This window comes from Phoxinus phoxinus (assembly GCF_949152265.1).
Source record: "Phoxinus phoxinus genome assembly, chromosome: 5".
NCBI classification, from domain to species: Eukaryota; Metazoa; Chordata; class Actinopteri; order Cypriniformes; family Leuciscidae; genus Phoxinus; species Phoxinus phoxinus.
The window spans coordinates 37911209-37933432 of NC_136880.1; the positions used below are offsets into that span (position 1 = coordinate 37911209).

Here is a 22224-nt window from a genome sequence, read left to right on the forward strand (position 1 = left end):
TCTGTACTATTATCGTTAAAGTTGTGGTGTAGACTCTGCTATTCTATTGTATTTAGAAAGATTTATTTTACTATACCTTTTCATTATCATTATAGTTATCATTCTTGGTGTGAACAGCCTTAAGAAAGGTCCATTACATACGTAACTTGCCAAGATATGTATTGTTTTATATATAATTCATTATATTATGTTGTATTAATTTATTACATTTATCAAATACAATAAGGTGGGTTGGTATAAAATATGGGTAATATGTGTTTTTTTATATTTTTGTTATTAATATAATAAATTGCAATGAATTATATTGTATTAAGTTCATTTATCACGTGAAATATGTGTTTTCTAAATACTCTTTATAATTTATTATATTAATATAATAAATTCTAATGACTTCTATTAAATTTGTTACATGCATAGTGTGTTTTGGTTCTTTTTCCCCCTGTTCCCATCTACCCGAGTTTGCCTGAAAACCAGGCTTTATAAAAGACTGTTTTTGTTCTCTACTCCTTTCGTCGTGCGTGTTACTACAACAACCATTCCTGACAATACTGTAGTATAATATATGGGTAATATGTTTTTTTAATATTATTATTAATATAATGTATTATAATTTATTAATGTAATAAATTATAATAATTTATGTTATATTATATCAGATGTATTATATTAAAATGTACTTATGTCATAAATGTTTAACAAAAAAGAAAAAAAAAATGATGTAAAATATTAATATACCACTAAACCCTGTACTGCCACAGTCCTTTTTTTGTAAGCATGGATAATAGTCACCTTATCATTATTTTTTGACTCTTGATTGTATCATTTACACAAGCCACATAAAGTTTCATTAGTTGTTATTTATTGTCTGTTTCAGCCGATGTTTTCGGTCGCGCCAAGCCTTGCGACCAACGCCAGTGCAGCTGCTGCAGCGGCCGCCGCGGCTGCGTTCAATCCGTACCTGGGCCCAGTGTCACCAGGGCTGATGTCGGCGGAGATGATGCCCAACACACAGGTGCTGATGGCGGGCAACCCTGGAGTGCCATCCATGCCGTCCGCTGCCAACGCTGCAGCCGCTGCTGCTTCAGCCGTGGCTGCCCAGAAACTCCTCAGAACAGACCGCCTGGAGGTATGAGGTCATCAGAACACAGTCACACTGAAACAGCAAATCTATATATTTTTCTTTCACACATACACCAGTGGCCGGTTGCATAAACTGCTAAGACTATTCTTACAAGTTCGGTCAGTCAGTCACATAAAAACATAGATTGGTCTAATTTGAAACCAAAAAGTAAGAATGATTACCCCTAACCTCTTGTTCTCAAGACACAGTCTTAAAGGAAAACGTTTTTTCCAAGGAAAAAAACTTTGAAATATGTAATTTTGGTGATCAAAGATGAGTTTTAAGGGATACAATTATTGACTTACAGGGGGACTTTAACATAATGGCTATGTTTATGCAACTGGCCCCATAGGTGTCCAATCCTGCTTCTGGAGGGCCACCTTCCAGCTGAGTTTATTTCTAGCCCTAATGAAACACACCTGAACCAGCTAATCAAGCTCTTCAGGATCACTCAAATCTTCCAGATAGGTGTGTTGGGGATAAACTCTGCAGGAAAGTGGCCCTCCTGGAGCAGGATCGGACAGTATACATGTTAAAACCCTGTATGCATGCAGGTAGGTTACAGCCACAGTGGGTAGTTTTTAAGAAATAAAGGATCTGCTGCCCCCTGCTGAGTATATGAAAAAACACATTTCCCCATCTGAGACCGTGTTATAATATTGGCTATGTTCTTAATCAAATAAATACATTCTGCATATACTACACAGTATATAGTGTACTACACAATACTACATACTGCCTACTGTTTGTTTTTAGAGAAATATATGTGCAACAGTCACAGTATTTAGCACCAGTAAATGTTTTTAAGGTATGGAAGGCAATTTTCAGAGAGGCTAGCAATAGTGAGCTAGCTTTGAAAGCGTCTTTCAAAACACATGACTTTGACTCAGAGGCCCACATAGAAGAAAAGGAATAGTTGAATAGTTCACGTAGTGTAACAGGCCTTCTGGGCTGTACGTCAGAACGTAGGCTTACTATTGGCCGACGCTGGTCATGTGTGTGATGCTGGTCAATAGTGAGCCTACGTTATGACGCACAACCCAGATGCGCTGCGCTGTTACACTATGTGAACTCACTCAGAGGCCCACACAGAAGAAAATGAGCAAATCATAAGGATATATTTTTCATTTTAATGCAATTAATCAAGTAATCAAATAAAAAGTTAAATCAAATGATAAGAGGATTGCAGTTCAAATTAAGCCTGTTATTACTTCCATCATAAATATGGAAATGAAAGGTTGTATGTTTTTAATATTAAATGTTTTTCAATATATAATAAATTAAAAATAATTATATTGTGTATTATAATGTATTCATAAAAACGTTGTTTGCCTATAAATCAACAAGGTAGGTTCAGGTTGGTATAAAATGTGGATTAAATGTTTTTAATATTATTATTCATATCATTTGTTATATTATAGTTAATGACATAAGCATTCCATTCAGTGTACTCTGGTTGTATACTACACATTTTAGCAATATTGCAATTTAATACACTTTTATAGAAAATGTCTTACCTTTTGGCAAATAGTAAGAAAAGGAAGGGATATAAAAAAAAATTGCATTTCATTGTGGGATACGGTGTTCTGTACAATGTACTTCGCCATCCAAGTATTCCACGCATACAGAAATGTCACAACGTAAGATTACAGGGTTTCGTCATGAATCAAACTTTATTAGTGCACATTTTAAACCTTTTTTTACACTGACACAAAATATGAGATCTCTCAATATGCAAACGGTGAATACATCATGCGTGTGTGTATTCTCAGGTGTGTCGTGAATACCAGCGTGGCAACTGCTCTCGCGGGGAGACGGACTGCAGGTTTGCACACCCTTCCGACAGCACAATGATCGACCCCAGTGACAACACGGTGACGGTGTGTATGGATTACATAAAGGGCCGCTGCTCCAGAGACAAGTGCAAATACTTCCACCCTCCTGCACATCTGCAGGCCAAGATCAAAGCAGCCCAACACCAGGTCAACCAGGCCACGGCCGCCGCTGCCATGGTGAGCACGCTCTCTACTGTACAGCACACTTACTGTATTTACAATCAACACTTTCTCAGATGCTGTATATTTAATCTCGGGTTAACATTGACACTCTGTAAAGTATGCATTTAAAAAAAATCAGGAGTCTTTAAATAAGGATTTTAGGAATGTTTCCTATGCATTATATTTTTGACAGAGCTCTATACCTCAAGTCATTGCCATTCCCATTTAAACTGCACAAATACGTAATTTCAACATCCTGTCGAGCAGAGAGCAGTGTCATAATTATTTTTATGTAATCATTTCTGCACATTAAATGTACGTTTGCAATCCAGCTCAATGTTATCCACTGTTGACGTACTGCACAACTGTTTATTGTCAATGAAACCCTGTAAATGTTACGATAATTGATGTACTTGTTAATCTTAATCTCAGTACAGAGTTTCCTAAAACAGAATGGACTGTATTTCTGCATGCCTTAGTCCTGATATCCCCCTGTATACTGCATTCCAATGATTTGTTTTTATTTGTTTTTTTTCTCACCTACCCAAAATGCACTGCTGCCCCCATGATGCACCTCTGCTTGCTGTTTATGTTAATGCGCTTGAACCCCATTGGCCCATTGCCATCATGTGCTCGCTGCCTGCTAATTAAGACTCAGTCGGCTGTCAAATCACTGAAGCGACCCCTCGAAGCCACCTTTGACCTGGTACTATGACCTTTCACCTTTTTGCTTGGCATGTTGCTTTATTGTAGTGTCTTAACCAGAAAAAGGAAAGATAATTTGCAAGCATAGTCCTTTTGTTATGTGTTTATTTAATGCCTCTGTTGTGTTCTATGTTACCATGTCGTGTGATCAACTGACTGCGGCGAGCATATAACCAGAAACAAGATATGCAAGTCTGCCGCAATCAGATCATCACACATGTGTGTTATTCCAGGGCGTGAGGACAGGGCCAGATGTTCTAAACTCTAGTCACATGGCTTCTATATGTCTATACAGCATTTAAGCTCAGTGTCTTGATAGGGTGCATGTTTAGTATATCTGTATATTGCATGTGTCTTTGGGAGGGGTAGCGTCAGAAGAATACTAAAGCTCCACCACCAAAGCAACAGAAAAGATCTAGTCTCTTTCTCACACTTATCATGGAGTGAGCAGTGCAGTTTATTTTTCTTTTTTTTCTTCTTTTTTTTCTGTTTTGAGTTTTTTTCGTCACTTTTGTCTGCAAAACATTTGAGTAGTGCTACGCTTGCTTCATTTGCATTGAGTTAGCCGTATGGATGTTGTAGTGTTAATGAATTAATACTCTCCTGATGTAAAACTAATAATGTTTATCACAGATGCTCAGTGCTAATTTAAGTAATAGCGAGAGAAACTGGCTCTTTGGCTTTTGCTTGTGCCGTAGAAATGTATTAGCTGCCGCTTGCTTGCTTGTTTGTCAGAATCAAGCCCTGTGATGTGTTTGCCCTCTGATGATAATTCTGTCTTTTTCTTGTTCCTTTCCTGTTTTTACTCTCTTCTACACGTCCGAACCTGTGCCCCATTTCCTCCACTCCCCTTTCCCTGTGGTCTTATCGGAGCAGGGAATTCCTCACAGTGTCATGCCACCTTTACCAAAGCGGCCTGCGCTTGAGAAAGCCAACGGTGCCGCGGGCATGTTCAGTACTGGCATGCTCCAGTACCAGCAGGCTTTGGCCAACATGCAGTTTCAGCAGCAAGCCTTTATTCCGTCAGGTAGGACTTCCTGTCACCCCTGACCACCCCTTGATCTCACCTTTGACCTTACTAAATCACGAGGGATGCACAAAGACATGGGATAATATTTTAAGTTTGTTCATACAGACACAGGGTTCCCACAGCCATAAAAAATGTGTCAATATCTGGGAAATTTCTTGCACTCTGGTGTAAATGCTAATATAGAGTATTTGCATTTTATTTAGTAACATACTACAGTAAAATATTATCAATATTTGATAATTCATAATATAAATGTATAATAAATAGTATTGTCATATTTATGTAATATATACATATGACAATATTTTAATGTAATATAATATGTATTATAATAATATAAATAGTATAAATATTTATTTATTTATATATTATATGTATTATATATATATATATTTATTCATATATTTGTAATATTTATAAGTATAGTAAATATATAATATATTATGATAATATAAATATTATATACATTATATTTTTTATACAATATACAGAAAATAGAAAATACAATAAAACAAAAACAAAAATACAATAAAAAATAATGTATATAATATCAATATATACAATAGTGTATATACAAATATATACAAAATATTCATACTTTGTTATAATATTTGTATTATTACAATAGATTATCTTCCAATCATGTTATACTATATTTATAAAAAGTATGCGATAAGTATACTATGTATATTATCATATTTATATTATTATAATATATTATATTATTACTATACTTAGAAATATTTAAAAAAACGTTGTCTGGTTCCATTAAAGTGCTGGCATGCAGTGCTGTTTACACCTGGTGCAAGTCTCTCCTTAAAAATTATTATCCAGTCATCTCAAACTCCTGGAAAAGTTAGGAAAAAACATTTGGTTAGAAGATGTGTGGGAACCTTGCATTATGCGCACAGTAAACTAAGAAATGAGGCTGTCTGTCAGTGTCTCTGTATCACCTCATCATTGTATCACATTACTACTCTGGTACACACTTATAGTTGGGCTCATGGCTTTCACTGCGAAATACAGTTGCCAATAACCTGGAATGTCCCCCAGTCATACTAATGTCTGCTATGATGATTGCCACAAATACACATGTTTCTTTGAGCTCACAAATACACATTCTCTCTTCCTGAGTTCATGGTTTTGTCAACTAATCGGTCTCTTATGGACATCATGCTGTATCACTGTAATGATTATTGTCTTCCTTTAATTATGATTTCTTCACTCTAACCAACCTTGTGATGGGCTGTTGTGATTCTTCTCCCTTTCCAATCCACTTCCTGTTGCAATGCATGATGGGCAGGCTCAATATTGTGCATGACCCCTGCAGCAAGCGTGGGTAGGTTTCTAGACTTCGTCCTCTTAGTTGTTGTAACGCCCTCAAAATCCATTGGTTTTTCAAAAAATCCATCAAAATGGCCGACAAATTGGCATTGATAACTGGGCATCTTTGTTAGCGCTTCACATATGAAGCATTTATATGTGATTTGAAGTGAAAGTCAACATGAAACGGCATTTGCAACACATTTTACTTCCATAATATGACATATTTCTAAGTGAAACGGAATATTCAAGAAGATATATATTGGCAGAAATTGATTTTATCCATCAGGAATTGCATGCAATTGTGAAACGTGGCTTTTAGACATTAAAATTGGAGGGGGCGGCTGAAAAAATTTCATGAAAAATATGCATCATGCATATTAAGAAAGTAAATATGAAGCATTTTGATTTCATGTTGACTTTAAATATACACAAATATTTTTTATTGTACTGTGAGTTGAAATTCTAGCAATTTGTGTATTGTTTTGCGGGTTTTGGTGGCTTTTTTAATAATAGATAATTCACCTAAAACTGACATTTCTGTCATTATTCATTCACCCTCATGGAAGATAAAAAGAGAAATTTTGAATAATCTTACCATGCATGTTCAAATGTGCGGAATGAAGAATGAAATTTGAGTGTTATTTAAAGTGCCCCTATTATGCTCTTTCGAATATTACCTTTCATGCAGTGTGTAGTACAGCTGTCTGTGAACAGAAAAGGTCTGCAAAGTTTTAAACATCAAAGTGCACAACAAAGTATGGATTTATCAAGGTATGTTTTTCAAGTATGGAGGCACTTGAAAAAGCATTCAGTTGAGTTTCAGACGGTGGGACAACTCTGTGGCAAAACTCAAGTGTTTTCCACACACACCATTCATATCAAAAAGAAGGTCGAAAGCACTTGTCAGAGGCACGAGACTTCTTTTAGCTTTAGCTAAGTGGCTATTACCAACATAATCCAATCAGAATTTAATTCATTTAATTGATAGATCGTTCGACCGGACCTAACTGTGATATAGGCTATATGCGTTTGCGCATGTGATATCAGGAAGCAACATAATACACACATGACGACAGCGGTGCGTAAATCAAGTTACCCCTCATACTTCTGCTAGTTTTACTGAGATTTCTTATCCGTGCGAATTGGCCATTAATATTACAGACGTCTTTCAGTAAAATAACATTACTCCATCTTACCTTGTAAAACTAATCCCGTCCAAATAGGGCTTAGGTTTGTAACAAATTTGCATAACGGTCTTCATTGGCTGTCAAGAATATCTGTTTTCTGTGCTGCGAATCCACTTGCACTTCCAACAGATGAGGATTCGGGCTCGAAATAATACGGTACAACTCACGCCATTGTTACTATTTGTGTATACAAGTGCTGAGGAAGCCTCCGGAGTTCAGATATGGTAATAGTGTGTTTCGCTTCCGACACACACTGTAAGCGGTAGACCAATCACAACAGACTGGGCCATCTGACCAATCAGAGCAGAGTTAGGAAAAGGAGAGGAGGAGTTTGTGCAATGATTTTTGTGAGATTTGTATTAGTGATGGGCAATCCGGCTCTTTTTCGTGAGCCGGCTCATTTGACTCAGCTCACTGAAATGAGCCGGCTCTTTTGACTCACAAACGGCTCTTTAAAAAATAAACGTTTTAACTCCTGAAAGTCCACCGCACAACAGTGCAACGTGAATATTCACATTTTTTATTGTCCATAACAACCCGAAAAATTGCCTGCTTGCCTTGCACATCTACTTAATGTGCAAAGTTTTCCGACAATTTTTCTTAGTTAGCTCTTACGTTCTTCTGAACATCTTGCGCTGCCATTGCCCGATGCCCGATGTCAGGCTACAATGACTGGTTGTTTTAAAATATAACTAATATCGAAACAAAATAACCCAGTCAGTCTCATCTACGAGACTTTTTAGGCCTCCTCCTGACAGCTCGGCTCATAGCTTGCAAGTTTGCTTAGTGGCAAACTTTCTTCATTTGATTGGTTTAACCGCCACCCGCCCAAATTGAATTAAAATATTATTTTTTGTCACGCCATCCGCCCGATCAGCGGTTTATACGCATATAGTGTGTGTGTGTGCGTGTGTGCGTGCTCAGCCCTCCCTCATGCAGTATAATTGGTTGACATCGCGTGTTTGATTGACAGGAACAGAGTGTGAGGCTGATCAGACAGTCGAAACGAATGTGTGTGCGCCTTTAGGCCGATAGCCTAATTATTTTGTTGTGTTTCTTTGAATTAGTCAATTATTTTAAATAAAATTAAAATAATTCATTATTTCTTTATTACATAATGATTTAATTTCTATAGGCTATATATTTTTAAATAGAGTCGGCTCTTCAGATATGCGAGCCAGCTCCCGTCGTTCACCTAAAAGAGCCGGCTCTTAGATCCGGCTCATTCGCGAACGACCCATCACTAATTTGTATTCAATTGTATTTTTTGACCTTGGATGCATTTAACCTATTGTAGGAGACAAAATTTTAAAATAGCACAATGCAGGCACTTTAAAGAATAACAACCCACAATTCCACCGGATGGCAAAGTTTCTCTTAAAGGGCACCTATTATGGAATTTTGAAATTTACCTTTCATGTAGTGTGTAACATAGATCTAAGTGAACAAAAACATCCTGCAAAGTTTGAAATATGAAAGTGCACCGTATATAAAGTTATTGTCTTTTAAAAGTGAGAGTCGACTCGGAGTCATTTTTATGAATCGTTAGAAGACCGAAGCTTTTTCTTTGACTAGATGACGTCAACTTGTCAAGTTATTTGAATACGATACGCCCACTTATTGCGTTCCAAGCAGTATGCTATGTCTATGGTTCCAAGGCCAGGGAAAATATCATGGCGACGAGACGCTGTGTTCTGAAGTGCAGAACTTTTTTCATCTGCCCAAGGAGGAGCATTTGAAGACTAAGTGGCTACAATTCATATAACTATACCACAGAAGTATAGTCCGAGCCTTGTGCTTTGTTCGCGCCGTTTTGAAGACGATTGCTTTTTAAATGCAATCAAACTGGGATTCGCGAGCCGGCTGATATTGAAGTAACTTAAGGTTCAGTTCCAAGTGTATTTGCATCAGCTTCCTCCTCCGTATCACAACCTGTAAGTGTTATTAATAATTTTTGCTTTTATATTTTATGTAGCATGCTTAATAATAATTTTGTTTGTTGTGTAAGCACCGTTTAGCTTCTAGGTCTTCAATGACAATTGTATTGAGATATGTGAAGTGTTTGTCGTTGTTTTCGGAGTTGTCTTAAAGAATAGAATAATACCTCGTAGTAACGTAACTGCATTTTTTTTTTTTGTAAAAACGTTATGTTTATGCATTGGGCTAACGTTAATTCAAACAAAGACTGATTGTGCTTTTACAATATGAACTCTGGGCTATGCTCGCTAACATAACATTACATTCTTTATCTTATTTTTCGTTTTTTACTACAAACTATAAAGCAGTGGACTATAATCATTATTATAATACAATTTAATTGATAAAAGCATCATTGTACTCCGTGTTAAACAATAAGTATTATCTCTGTAAACACTGACTGGGTCATCTGACCAATCGCAGATTAGCGTCGCGCAAAGGAGGGGTTTGGAAAACGAGTCGTTGAACGATTCATTTGGGAGTCGGTGAGCAAATCAGGTAAAAATAAATGCATATTATACGACAACAAAAGTGTTTTTTGTCATTGCATTCATGTAAAACTGTTGTTGGGGACTCCCACAACAACATTAGGAACATTTTAAATGTCATAATAGGTGCCCTTTAAGGTATTCCACACACAAAAAAAACAACAACAACATATTGGTTAGGAATGAACTGGGGTGAATAAATAATATCAGAAGACTCATTTTTGGGTGAACTATCGTTTTAACTCCTCACATTTAATTGAACACTTTGTAGCTGATAGTATTTTTCACTGCACTTGTTTGTAGATAATCAGTGTTGAGCATGATGTTCAAGTATCAGAAAACATGTTAACAAGGGTTAAATGCTAACGTACTATAGTAGATGGAAGCTGAAACCTAAATGCAAAGTTTATGAGATGCCATGCCTTTGTTTCCTTCTTCTTGTAGCTCTTGATGTGTTGGCTCATATGACACTTTACCTGCCCTTATGTCTTCTTTAGAACAATCTCTCTTGCCACCACTTTTGGTTTGCCGTTTGCTGATATCACCTTCAATGCTCACTTTTCTTTCCATACCCCTCTGTGTCCACTCACTCATCATGTTTGTGCACCTGTTGGCCACACTCCCTGTATGTGTGCTTATACCATTTTCCCTCTGAAAAGTTCCCATGATGCACGGCGCTTCCCAGGCCGCAGCAACCACATCCGCCACAAGTGTTCCCTTCGCATCTGCATCAGCCAATCAGGTTTGCTCTTTTATGGCTTTTTCTCCTCAACCTCTCACACACACACACTCTCTATCTTTCTGGGGATTGGGGTCCTTTCAAAGTGATCTCTCCGCCTCGGGTTTTTGATAAGGCGTAAACTTTTTATGGTGCTTCAAACAACAGATTCACAATGAAAAATGTTTATTTTACCTGTAATTTTCTCACTGCAGACACTGGCTGAGGGAAAACCAAGAGAATGTACTAAAAAACATTTGAGCACAAGTAAATAGAGTTGTTTGAAGTACCTTCTGTACAGGGTTTACACACAAACTACAGTAAAATGAGTCTGAATTTGCCTGAGCGCTGTGAAAATGGTGTTAAATGTAATTGAAGCTCGAATAAGAATTTAATTTTCAGTTAAAGCACCGTTACAGTACCATTCATGTTACATTTGATAGCATTTTAATATTGTTTGTTTTTGTCCTTTTTTTATTTTGAGGACTCTTCTCTATCAAAGCTGACTACCAACGAATACATGCAATTGGTATGTATGAGATAGTTTTTCTTAGTGTTTTGCTTCGGGTACATCTTTGCCGGCTGTGAAGGATAAATGAGTTCATTGTTTCCTGCTTCATTTTGTTGTTTTGCTGATCAATATACAGAAAAGTGTTTCCACTAGCTTAAATCCTGCTCATATGATCAATACAAAGCAGCGATGCATGCCGCCATGACATAATAGTCTGCACTAAATGATATGATTTACAAATATGACCATTTTGCCAAGGTTCTTCTTTGTTTAAAACATTATTATAGACTATTTCAAATACCTTCAATTATTGAAATAAAAATGAAGGTCAACAAGTTGGAAATATGGAACGTGTATGGGAAATCACTGAGTTATGCCTGCCTCACGTGATAAAGATACTTATAATACTAATAAGCATATTCATCGTTCAATTCAAGTTCATCGTTTTCTTTAATGGCATTTCTTAATTTTGTGTTGTGTTTGACATATTCTCTTCTTAACTGTCATGGGGAGGGAGTGAGGGTGAGGGAGAATATTTTAGTCTTTGAAAGGATTTTTTTTTATATATATATATATATATAAATATGAATAAAGGTCACACTGAATCGATTAATGCATTTCTCTCTGTTCATCTTCAGATTCCAATAATATCTGCAGAGCATCTGACTAGTCACAAGTACTTGACGCAGATGTAGTTCCAGTCCTCAACAGTGAGTGGTCACACATTTCTCTTCTATTTTTCATTGTTTCCAGAAACTGCTGGATTGCTACCTGCCATTCAAATTAAAATGTAAATATTTGATTTGAAGCAAAAGCTCCCCAATTTTGGTCATTATTTACTCTCCTTTACCCTCATGTCATTTTTCCATAGAACATAAAAGAAAAATGTATTTTTCGTACAACTACAGTTCCTAGTAATCAAATGTTCAAATATGGCCAAAAAACATGGCACCTGTGGTGCATATTTCAGTCATATGGACCACTTTTCTGGGGGGATATGTATGGAAAATATATATATATAAAAACATTTCAGGCTGTTCATTACACAAGGCTTTAGAACACTTGGAATACAATGATCAAGTCACATGAATTACTTTTATGTCACTTTTTTAAGGACTTATTATTATTATTATTATTTAACATTATCAACTTTCTTTAGTGTGTAATGTTGCTGTTTGAGCATGAAGAAGGTCTGCAAAGTTACAAAGCACAAAGTCACTCCAAAGGGAGTTATTCTCTATTCTCTATATCACTAAGCACGGTTTCTGAACTCCCTGAAACTTGAGATTTCTTCCGGGGACGAACACGTCACAATGTCCCTCATTTAAATAATCTCCGCAAGGGCATACACAAAGGACTGGTTATGTTGCGTTAGTAGTGTGTTGAAATGTGTGGTTATGGTAAGAGGCGTGACATTTCCCTAACATGCTCGAAACGGTTGACCAATCACAACACACATCAGAGCACATTGCGCTTTTCGGAAGTAGGGTCTTCATAGAGACAGGAACTAAACAGAGTGTTAATGGCAGACTGGGAAGAGAGGTGCTGCAATAATGTAAAACTTAAAAAATAATGTGCTTTTTGAACATTTAAGCATGAAATCCTATTCTAGTAGACCCCAAAAACAAAATCAAGACTGTGTAAAAGGGCATAATATGGTCTCTTTAACTGTCATTGAATGGAAGGAACTGTAAATAATGACAGAATGGTCATATATGGTTGTCAAACAAGTCCTTTAATACTCATTCTCCTGTGTTCTAAATCTATTCTTTTCTACTTTTCCTCAGATCAAAGGAATGTGCTGTTGTCCTGGACAAAAAGGCAAACAAACAGAATTCAAAATTTTAACATCAAGATCACCGGCGGATAGAATATACTATGAAGATTAGAATTTGGTCATACATGATGGTAGAGTTTTACTAGGGTGAAACTGAGTGTCCTTCCACATGATATGTAGAATTTGAGTGAACTACATCATTATGTCAGACAGGACGGCATTTTTACTCTCAAGCCGGATTAGTAGGAAAAGTTATTTTCATGTCTGACCTAACACCGTTTTGGCATGTTAGTAGACCAAGAGATATTTTTTTGTGATTCACACCTTGATTATCTTTCCTCGAAATGTGTCTGATGGTTTACAGAGTTATAAAAGGGGCACCTTGAATTGAAAAGCGAATCAAAAGTCGATATGGCACAAAAACCTCCAGCGAAATAATTAAACGTATGTAGTTTTCTGTATCTTTAGTTCTGGCTTCTAGTCAAAACTAGATTGTAAGCGAGAGTCGAGATTGACAGATGAATGTTTTGGGTAGAAACTGATCACCTGAGACCTTTCAAAAGCACATTCTTGCAAGCTTTATGTACCATAACCACCGGCTGAATACCAGACACAGATCTAGAGTGTTATATCAACAGTGTTATTATGTTTACCAGAGATTAATGTTTTTTACAGCGCTTGTTTTTATACATAATTTCACAAGTGTGGGTTTTTTATGAGACGTGCCATTTTTATTTGTCGATCATCCATTAGGCCTTGTAGAACTAAGAAGCCTTTTTGACTCCTATGAGAACAGGGTTGCCTTGTTCCTAATGCCCTGTTTCTTTAAATTGCCTTGATCGAGAGAATGTCGCGATGGAACGGAGAAGGTATCGAGAGTCACCGCGTGTCTTTAGGAGGTCGTCGTCGAGAGCGCTTGCGTTCCAGTCTTTGTGAGGACTCTAAAATTCATGCTGGAAAAGCACTGCTTGAGTATTTCGTTACAGATTGTGGGTTCGAGACTAGGTACACGGAAAGATGAGGTTAGTGTTGGGTCAGGGTTTGTCTTCAGTTCTCATTTGTGTTGATTTCCATTTGTTTTCGAATAGTTCGTGACTTCTAAACAACGTCGCTTTGCCGCTGTGCAGCGGAAAAGAGGAACGGAGAATATATAATGAGACGTTTTTAACATTAAGTTGTGCCAAAGTGTTTTCATTTTATTTTATTTTATTTTATTAAAAAATATGTTTTGACTGGGTATACTGATTACGGAAGGTGAATAATTTGTATGGCTTCATTTTACGTACAAGGCTGCTTGTAAACCAGGAAACAAGGGTTTCTGCGCCACAACCAGACTCAAGATTAAACTAATGAACGCGAGTTTCTCGAAATTCACGTTTTCTTGAGTCTGGATCTCAGCCTGGTTTAGGTGCACAGACTTGAAAGGATGCACGCCATCTCTGTTTCCTCACTAAAGCCTTATATTTCAGTGTTTGAACCCACACAAACATTCTCTCAATCACAAATGAAAAATGTTATTCTTCACTCTTATTTTACGTGTTTATTAATCATGTTACACTTAACGTTCACTCTGTTTCAAAGCCTTTGTTAGAAATATATTGTGTTATTGTTGGCATACTATAAAGATTTTAGTTTTTGTTTTTGTTTTGTATTTGACAATATTGTCATAGAACTGTTTTAGAATGTAGGAAATGAAATGTTGTTTTTCTTACTGTCACTTTCTTTTACATCATTTTAAGTTCATAATGTTTAGCTAGTAGTGTTGTGTTCTTAATTCTTCATGTTAGTTTTCATGGTAGAATTTTTGAAATTTCAGCTCTAAGGATTTTGGTTTTGAATTTGTTGAACAAAATGTTTTATCTTGTCTTAAAAGAGAGTGAAAAAAACCGACAAAGAAAGAGTTTATTTGTAGCTTTGGATATTTGAAACCCTTTATTTTGTGTCAAATCAAGACCACGTCTACAATTAGCTGGTTGATGTATCAATTGTACGTGATAGAGTAAAAGAAGTTATTTTCTACTGTATGCATTTCAGAATTGAAAAATCGTCTTGTAATATTTCAAAAAAAAAAAAAAAAAAAACATCCCTCAATGCCAGGCCAAACCGAGCAGCATCAGAGATTTCAGAATATTTCAAGATGAAAAACAAAGGAGGGAGGTCACGGGGTCGGGCCTCGAGCTGCAAACGAGAGAGAGAGCCATAACTTAAGGGACGAAGGTTGACTTTTTGCACTTCTGTACATAGTCAATATAAAGAAAAGAAAAGGAACATGTATAATATTGAGATCTTATTTTGAATAATAAAAGATTCTATAACTATGAGAAATTTTCTTAGGATAATTTAAGAACTAGTATAATAGTCCAGCTAACAAATGATGCTTGCAGAAATATGGCACAGCTCTTTTATTATCATTTCCGGCCATCACGTTCAGTAAAAAATAAAAAATAAAGCTCCGCGTTGCCTGCACAGCACCGACACGTACCGAGAGTCTGAATTGGCAGTAGGCTACACTCCGCCTCGTCATGATTTCCACTGTGGGAAATTCAGTTTTTTACAAATAGATACACCTTCAAAAACACAGTATTTGTCATATGATGGACATAAATAACTGCATGAAGAGTAAAAATGAACAGTAAAACTCTCATAATAGATAAGTACGTAGATAAGTTAATTTCTCACAGTACCGTAACTATCATCGCCACAGCATAGTGTAAATCAAGTATCTCGATCGATATCTGAGCCTGAATTGAGGCGCGTTCACCGGTAATCCGTCTGAGTATAACCGTGAGAACGGTACAATTATAAAAGAAGGCCTTCAAACCGACTCTAGATGCTAGCAAAAGACGTCCACTTAACACACAACAAGAGTTGCTTTGTTATTTGTAACGTGCCTTCAGCAGGGAAAGGACACCAACCACACAATGAAAAAAACGAAACAAAATGAATGTAACTGTCAAATCCTCCGCTGAGGTCAGCGTTTTACTCATTCGAGGTTGCTGCACAAGAGCTATTAAACCAAAGCATCACTTTCCTTCACTAAACACAATGCCTAAAAGCTGGTCGGCCGTTCCAAACGGTGAAACCACAGGTGGTCCTGCCTGCTGAAAGCACTTGCTTGGATGCTTAACGCCCTCCATGGATCTTACACCTGCCCTTTGCTTATAGTTGCTGTAAGATATTGTGCTGCATTCTAAAAGACTTGTTTTATGCACATTTATTATTGTTAGAATTGACTCTTACTGTTATGAATTGAAAAAAAAAAAACCTTAATAAAACAAAATGGATTTGCTCAAGAGTGTGTGGTGTGGATTTTTTTATTTTCCTTCTTTATATCAATTACATGGATTTTTTAAACCTTTAAATAATGCTACATATTATAAGGTTCATTTTTATGTATAGTGTATGTGCTTAAAAGCTTTCTAGTTTGTTGTCTTTCCTTTTCTGAATACTGAACTTCATGTGTATTTTTGTTGTTTAAAATCACATTTATTATCTGAAGTTTAGTCTCTGTGGTCCTCAATGCTTGATCACAGACGTGTGTTTTATTAATTCATCATGTTCTGTCTTGTTTGTATATATATAATCCTCTTGTTTTGTTTGGTTTCTCATACCAAGAAGCTTCCCTTTACCACAACTGATGTGTGAGTTATGAATACTTATATGAAGTCTAAATTCTATCTGTTTATTATATAAAGCAATCATCAAGTCTCTACAGAAATTTTTGACTAAAACAAGAAAGAAAGAAAGGTCTCAGATTTCATTAAAACATCTTCATTTGTGTTTCGAAGATGAACTAAAGTCTTACGTAAATTATGTCAGAATTTTTATTTTTGTATGAAAGGTTATATGTCACCTTGAGAGCCCTCAAAAAATGTCAGTGGCAAAGCATCTTGTGAATGAGGCATTTACCACTTTCATATGTACTACTGTACACACAATGCGCTTTACAATCATATCAGGGGATCTCTCCTCAACCACCACCACTTGTATTGTCAGGTGAATATATACTATATATTAAATTAAATATCCACAATCCATATGTTGCCTACAAATTGCAGAATAAACACATTTTTAGAATGACTGTCAATACAGAAAGATGCTCTTTGAAGCCAGAAGATGTAGTCCCGACATCTGCCACCAGGGGTCAAAGTATCATAATACAACTTGGGTATTACACCATTGGGATGTATGTAGCATGCATGATGCATCTATTAGGGCCTTATATTTTTCAATGTTCGCTCATTTTGAGCTACTCGCAAGCCACTTTAAGTAAAAGGGCAGTTATTGGTGGTTATTATTGCACAAGTGAAAATGGAGCTGGTCGTTGTCAGTCCAGTGCCATTTGATCATACCAGCCTGATATGAAATGGCATCCTGCATTCAGAAAAAAACATTGGCTGAATTTGAAACCGCATGCTCACTGAGGAGGTAGCCTACTTAGCAAGCGCGTGATAGTGGACATCATCCTGTTGACTTTGTCATAATGACGCAATAACACAATGCGCTACAACTTAAAAGGAATGAACGACAGGTGCGAATAACACCTGAATGTATCAGTACCTCGACAGCCCGACCTACTTACCACATATAAAACCAATTTAGAATTGTTTTGTTTGTTTGTACAGCTAGTAGGCCTAAGTATCAACCACCACATCCAGAAGTCTGAATTAGAGATCACAAAAAAATCGAATCAAGGCATGTATATATATTCATGGATCACTAGATAGATCTTTGGTAAGTTGTACGATGTCGAATCCATCCTTAGTTTACACTGATAATCGTTTGTTTTACTCGCGTTTTCGCAGTTTCATACAGCAGACGTTCGCCACTCAGTCCGGCAATTTCTGGGGGAAATGACGTCAATGCATTCTGGGAACAATATTTCAATATGGACATGTGTATGAGATTATTGCATATTTTATCTTGGTTGACTAATTTAGTGGTTTTAAGGTAACATTTTAAACTATTTTACTATAAAAAACGGTCTTTACATACAGAGAGACAGCTCTGGCACAGCAAGTCAATGAAAATGCAGTGTATGAACGCCCTCTACCGGTCGATTTTAACTTCGTATATTTACACAAACTGATTGCTTGTTTCAGTTTCTCAAACGCAGAACCAGGAAACTCTTCGGTTTAGGTCAAATGAAACCTGATTTTTCTCTCTCTCTGGTAGGCTTGTCTTACTCACTGTAGTTACAACGTTCCAGATTCTAGATTTTCGAATAAGGATAAAAGCGGACGAACTATTTTAGGTAAGACATATCTCTCTGTGTGAAGAAGCTTGATTGGGTTGTTACTCACTGGAGTTGTAATTAGTTGAGTCCTATCTTTAAAACACACCTTTTACATCTTTCTCAAGCTTAAAGTACTGATGTTTATCTCTGTCTGTGTAGTGTACGTGCAGTAAAATGGCAGACGCCAGTATTTTGTGGGATCAGTTCAGCTGTTCAATCTGTTTGGATCTACTGAAGGATCCAGTGACCATCCCCTGTGGACACAGTTACTGTATGAGATGCATTACAGACTGCTGGAATAAAGATGATCAGAAGAGAGTTTACAGCTGCCCTCAGTGCAGACAATCCTTCACTTCAAGACCTGCTTTAAACAAGAATGTGGTGTTTGCTGAAGTGGTGGAGACACTGAAGCAGACAAAAGTTCAAACAGCTCGTCCTGCTCTCAGTTATGCTGGACCTGGAGATGTGGAGTGTGACGTCTGTACTGGAGGGAAATATAAAGCTGTCAAGTCCTGTCTGGTGTGTCTGGAATCATACTGTCAAACTCATTTTGAGCGACATGAGGAATTTCACTCGGGTAGTAGACGACACAAAGTGACCGATGCCTCTGGACGTCTGCAGGAGATGATCTGCTCTGAACATGACAGACTTCTGGAGGTTTTTTGTCGTACTGACCAGGATTGTATTTGTTTGCTATGTACGATGGACAAACACACAAATCATGATACTGTTTCGGCTGAAGCAGAGAGATCTGAGAAACAGGTATGAAAAGCAAATCTTAGTAAAATACACATTTCTGATGCAATACAGTAAGAGCTACATGTTATCTGTAACTCTTACAGGAACAGTTGTGGGACATACAAAGAAAGTTCCAGCAGAGAATCCAGGAGGGAGAGAAAAAGCTTCAGGAGCTGAAAGAGACTGTGAAGACTCACAAGGTAAGTTTAAGGGGAATCGGAAATGTTTTAGGTTCTTTAAGGACTCTAGTCATTGAGGAGCCCAGTCCCACTGAAGCTCGTGAGTGAAAGGTCTGATTGTGTGTGTGTCCTTACAGCGCTCTGCACAGTCAGCACTGGAGGACAGTGAGAGGATATTTGCTGAACTGATCCGCTCCATTAAGAAAAGCCGATCTGAGATGACACGGATGATCAGAGACCAGGAAAAGGATGCAGTGAGTCGAGCTAAAGGACTCATGAAGCGACTGGAGCAGGAGATTGATGATCTGAGGACGAGAGAAGCTGAGCTGAAGCTGCTTTCACTCACTGATGATCACATACATTTCCTACAGGTAACTGATCTCAGAAGCAGTGCATTTAAGATGATCTTATTATTACAGTGAAGAGTTTCTAAAAAAAAAACAAGTCAGCTCTTCTCAATCTTTTTGAGTATTATGACTATTGACATTGTCTTTTTGACCACAGTCCCCCCCCGCCCGTCCCCCGCCCGTCCCATTGTCCAAAACCATTTTAAAGCCCCCATTACATTGCTTAAGATATCTCCTCCAGTATTTTTGCTGTAATTATACAATAAATGTAAGTATTATATAAAGTTATATATGAAGTAACCTCAATTAATTTAGTTTCATTTTTAATTCAATTCATTTTGTATGCTCCTCTTTAAAAAAACACAAAAAAACATAATACCCCTTTAAGCGCTTTAACAGACGTGTAATTAGCAGTTGTTATTCTGAGAGTAATTGTGCCTTGATTCAGGACGTGCTGAGTTACGCATGTAATGATCAATATGTAATGTAATGACATCAGTGAACAGCAGACAGACTCTCATCTCTGTTCATTCATTGGTCATGTCAATCACAGTGCTGATCAAGCTCCCCCCCGGTTAGCTTGAACTGCCCTTTATTCATGCACTCTCATAAATTCAGAAACATTTTTTTAGTGCACATTTATTGATGTGATATGATTTCTGCATGAACACATGTGGACACAGATTTTACGCACAAATGTGTATGCATTAGTGAATGAGACCTATTGATTATTAAAATCTGTTCTTTTGTTTGTCTTTGTAGAGTTTCCAGTCTCTCTCTGTTCCTCCTGCATCCACAGACCGCATCGATGTCGGTTCTCTCCTCTCTTATGATGACTTGTCTCTATCTGTCTCTATGCTAAGAGGGAAACTCGAATACGTCTGCAAAGAAGCAACAGAAAATGTATTTGGTAAAGGTAAAGTACTTGATATTCATTTACTTAAAATGTTATAATCATTCACCATATACAATTAAGCAAATAGCTTGTGACTTACACTGTATATGTCTGTTGGTTTCAGTAGTGGCATACATTGAAACTGTTACTGCCACTGAACTCGGGACCAGAGATGACTTCTTGCAATGTAAGTGTTACTATACAAACTCTATTTGAATCTTCAAGAAAAATAAATCGGTGAACCCCTGAATTCTAACTTGTTATTAGTCATCTGTCTGCTGGCATCTAATTTCCTGATTTTCATTATTTATATAGTCCGTATTTAAGACCGTATATTATAAGTCTTAGTTTACTCACACTGCTTCTATGGTAGCCTACTCTATTATTTCTGGTTTGTTGTCTTTAGTTTTTGTTGCCGGATGGGTTGTTAACCCTTACATTTGTGGTTCTAAGATTACCCTTACATGTTTTGTTTCACAAATGCAGGTGACTATAATACAAGTGACAGAAATATAAAAATTATGTTAAATCATTCATTTTCTTTTTCAATCAGATTCCTGTCAGCTCACACTGGATTCGAACACTGCACATAAATACCTCCGTCTTTCTGAAGGCAACAGAGTGGCTACTTTTATTGGGGCTGACCAGTCGTACCCTGTTCATCCGGACAGATTTCATGATTTTTCTCAGGTGTTGTGTAGAGAGAGTGTGTGCGGACGCTCTTACTGGGAGGTCGAGTGGAGTGGAACGGCTGGTGTGGGAATATCAGTTTCATATAAGAGCATCAGCAGGAAAGGAGATGGTGATGATTGTGTCTTTGGATTTAATGATCAGTCCTGGAGATTGTCCTGCTCTGGCTCCGGGTGTGCATTCAGACACAATCAGAAAGTGGTTAAACTCCCTGTAATCCCCAGCTCCTCTAGAATAGGAGTGTATGTGGATTACTGTGCAGGAACTCTGTCCTTCTACAGCATTTCTGACACAATGACCCTCATCCACAGAGTCCAGACCACTTTCACTCAGCCGCTCTATCCGGGGTTTGGGATCAATTTAGGATCAACAGTGAAACTTGCATCTGCAGAGATTCTATGAATAATAGTACTATATACAGGTTTAGGCATGCTGATAAAAATTAAAGAGTGGTAAATGTGGATAGCAGCTGCATCTCTCCCATCTTTCCGGTGACAATCCCAAGTATAACATTTATTTATTTATTTTTGTGTGTGATGTTTTGTAATATTGTGCACTATATCACTTTCCTTCACTAAACACAATGCCTAAAAGTTGGTCGGTCGTTCCAAACGGTGAAACCACAGGTGGTCCTGCCTGCAGCACTTGCTTGGATGCTTAACGCCCTCCATGGAATCTTACACCTGCTCTTTGCTTATAGTTGCTGTAAGATATTGTGCTGCATTCTAAAAGACTTGTTTTATGCACATTTATTATTGTTAGAATTGACTTACTGTTATGAATAAAAAAAACGTAATAAAACTAAATGGATTTTGGTTTTTAAAGAACCTCAAACGTGCTGCGTAACACGAAAAAGAAATTAATTGGTTCTCGCACATCTAGCGAACATGCTTGAGCTTCCATTTATCATAACTGCTGTCTGAGTTGATGAATGTTTATATGTGAATAAAAGCCTAAATTCAATCTGTCTTCAGAAAATTTTGACTAAACCACTCCATTCATATGGATTAGTTTTACGATCTCTTTATGAACTTTTTGAAGCGTTAAAGTGGTAGTTGCGTAATGCGTAGACTGTCAATGAAGGGACAGAAAGGTCTCCAATTTCATTAAAATATCTTAATTTGCCAAGTCTTACAGGTTGGGAACAGCATGAAGGTGAGTAAATGATGATAGAATGAACTAGCCCTTTAAGAGCCCTCAAAAAAGGTATCTGGCAAGGCATCGTGTATTTTAAAGTTAATATATAGGCTACTATATATAAATATATTAAATTAAATATTCAATATATTCACTTTGTTGCTAG

At 37.0% G+C, this 22224-nt stretch overlaps 2 protein-coding genes across 32 annotated transcripts in view; both read left to right on the forward strand.

Annotated features, from left to right (window-relative positions):
- Positions 1–14043, forward strand: part of mbnl1 (muscleblind-like splicing regulator 1) — a 72299-nt gene extending 58256 nt beyond the window's left edge. For 5 of the 30 annotated variants that reach the window (XM_079614469.1, XM_079614467.1, XM_079614464.1 and 2 more), the window contains 7 exons: positions 875–1126; positions 2893–3132; positions 4699–4849; positions 10490–10572; positions 11051–11077; positions 11698–11769; positions 12847–14043. In XM_079614469.1, the coding sequence (XP_079470595.1) occupies positions 875–1126; positions 2893–3132; positions 4699–4849; positions 10490–10572; positions 11051–11077; positions 11698–11754 (810 nt within the window). In that variant the 3' untranslated portion in view covers positions 11755–11769; positions 12847–14043. Of the gene's footprint in view, positions 1–874; positions 1127–2892; positions 3133–3769; positions 3824–4698; positions 4850–6155; positions 6192–10489; positions 10573–11032; positions 11078–11697; positions 11770–12846 lie in introns of all 30 variants that reach the window. The other 25 variants (XM_079614463.1, XM_079614462.1, XM_079614459.1 and 22 more) reach the window with 7 other exon arrangements.
- Positions 14044–17451: 3408 nt separating this feature from the next.
- LOC306999614 (tripartite motif-containing protein 16-like) lies at positions 17452–21882 on the forward strand. Of its 2 annotated transcripts, XM_079614442.1 has the most exons (8): positions 17452–17531; positions 18012–18090; positions 18232–18834; positions 18915–19010; positions 19127–19360; positions 20099–20252; positions 20356–20418; positions 20785–21882. In XM_079614442.1, exons 3-8 carry the CDS (start codon positions 18247–18249, stop codon positions 21321–21323), a joined length of 1674 nt encoding a protein of 557 aa, XP_079470568.1. In that variant the 5' UTR covers positions 17452–17531; positions 18012–18090; positions 18232–18246; the 3' UTR covers positions 21324–21882. The 2 variants fall into 2 exon arrangements, with proteins under 2 accessions (XP_079470568.1, XP_079470569.1); XM_079614443.1 differs by lacking the exon at positions 17452–17531 and having other exon boundaries at positions 17961–18090; positions 20359–20418; positions 20785–21876.
- The last annotated feature ends 342 nt before the right edge of the window (positions 21883–22224 follow it).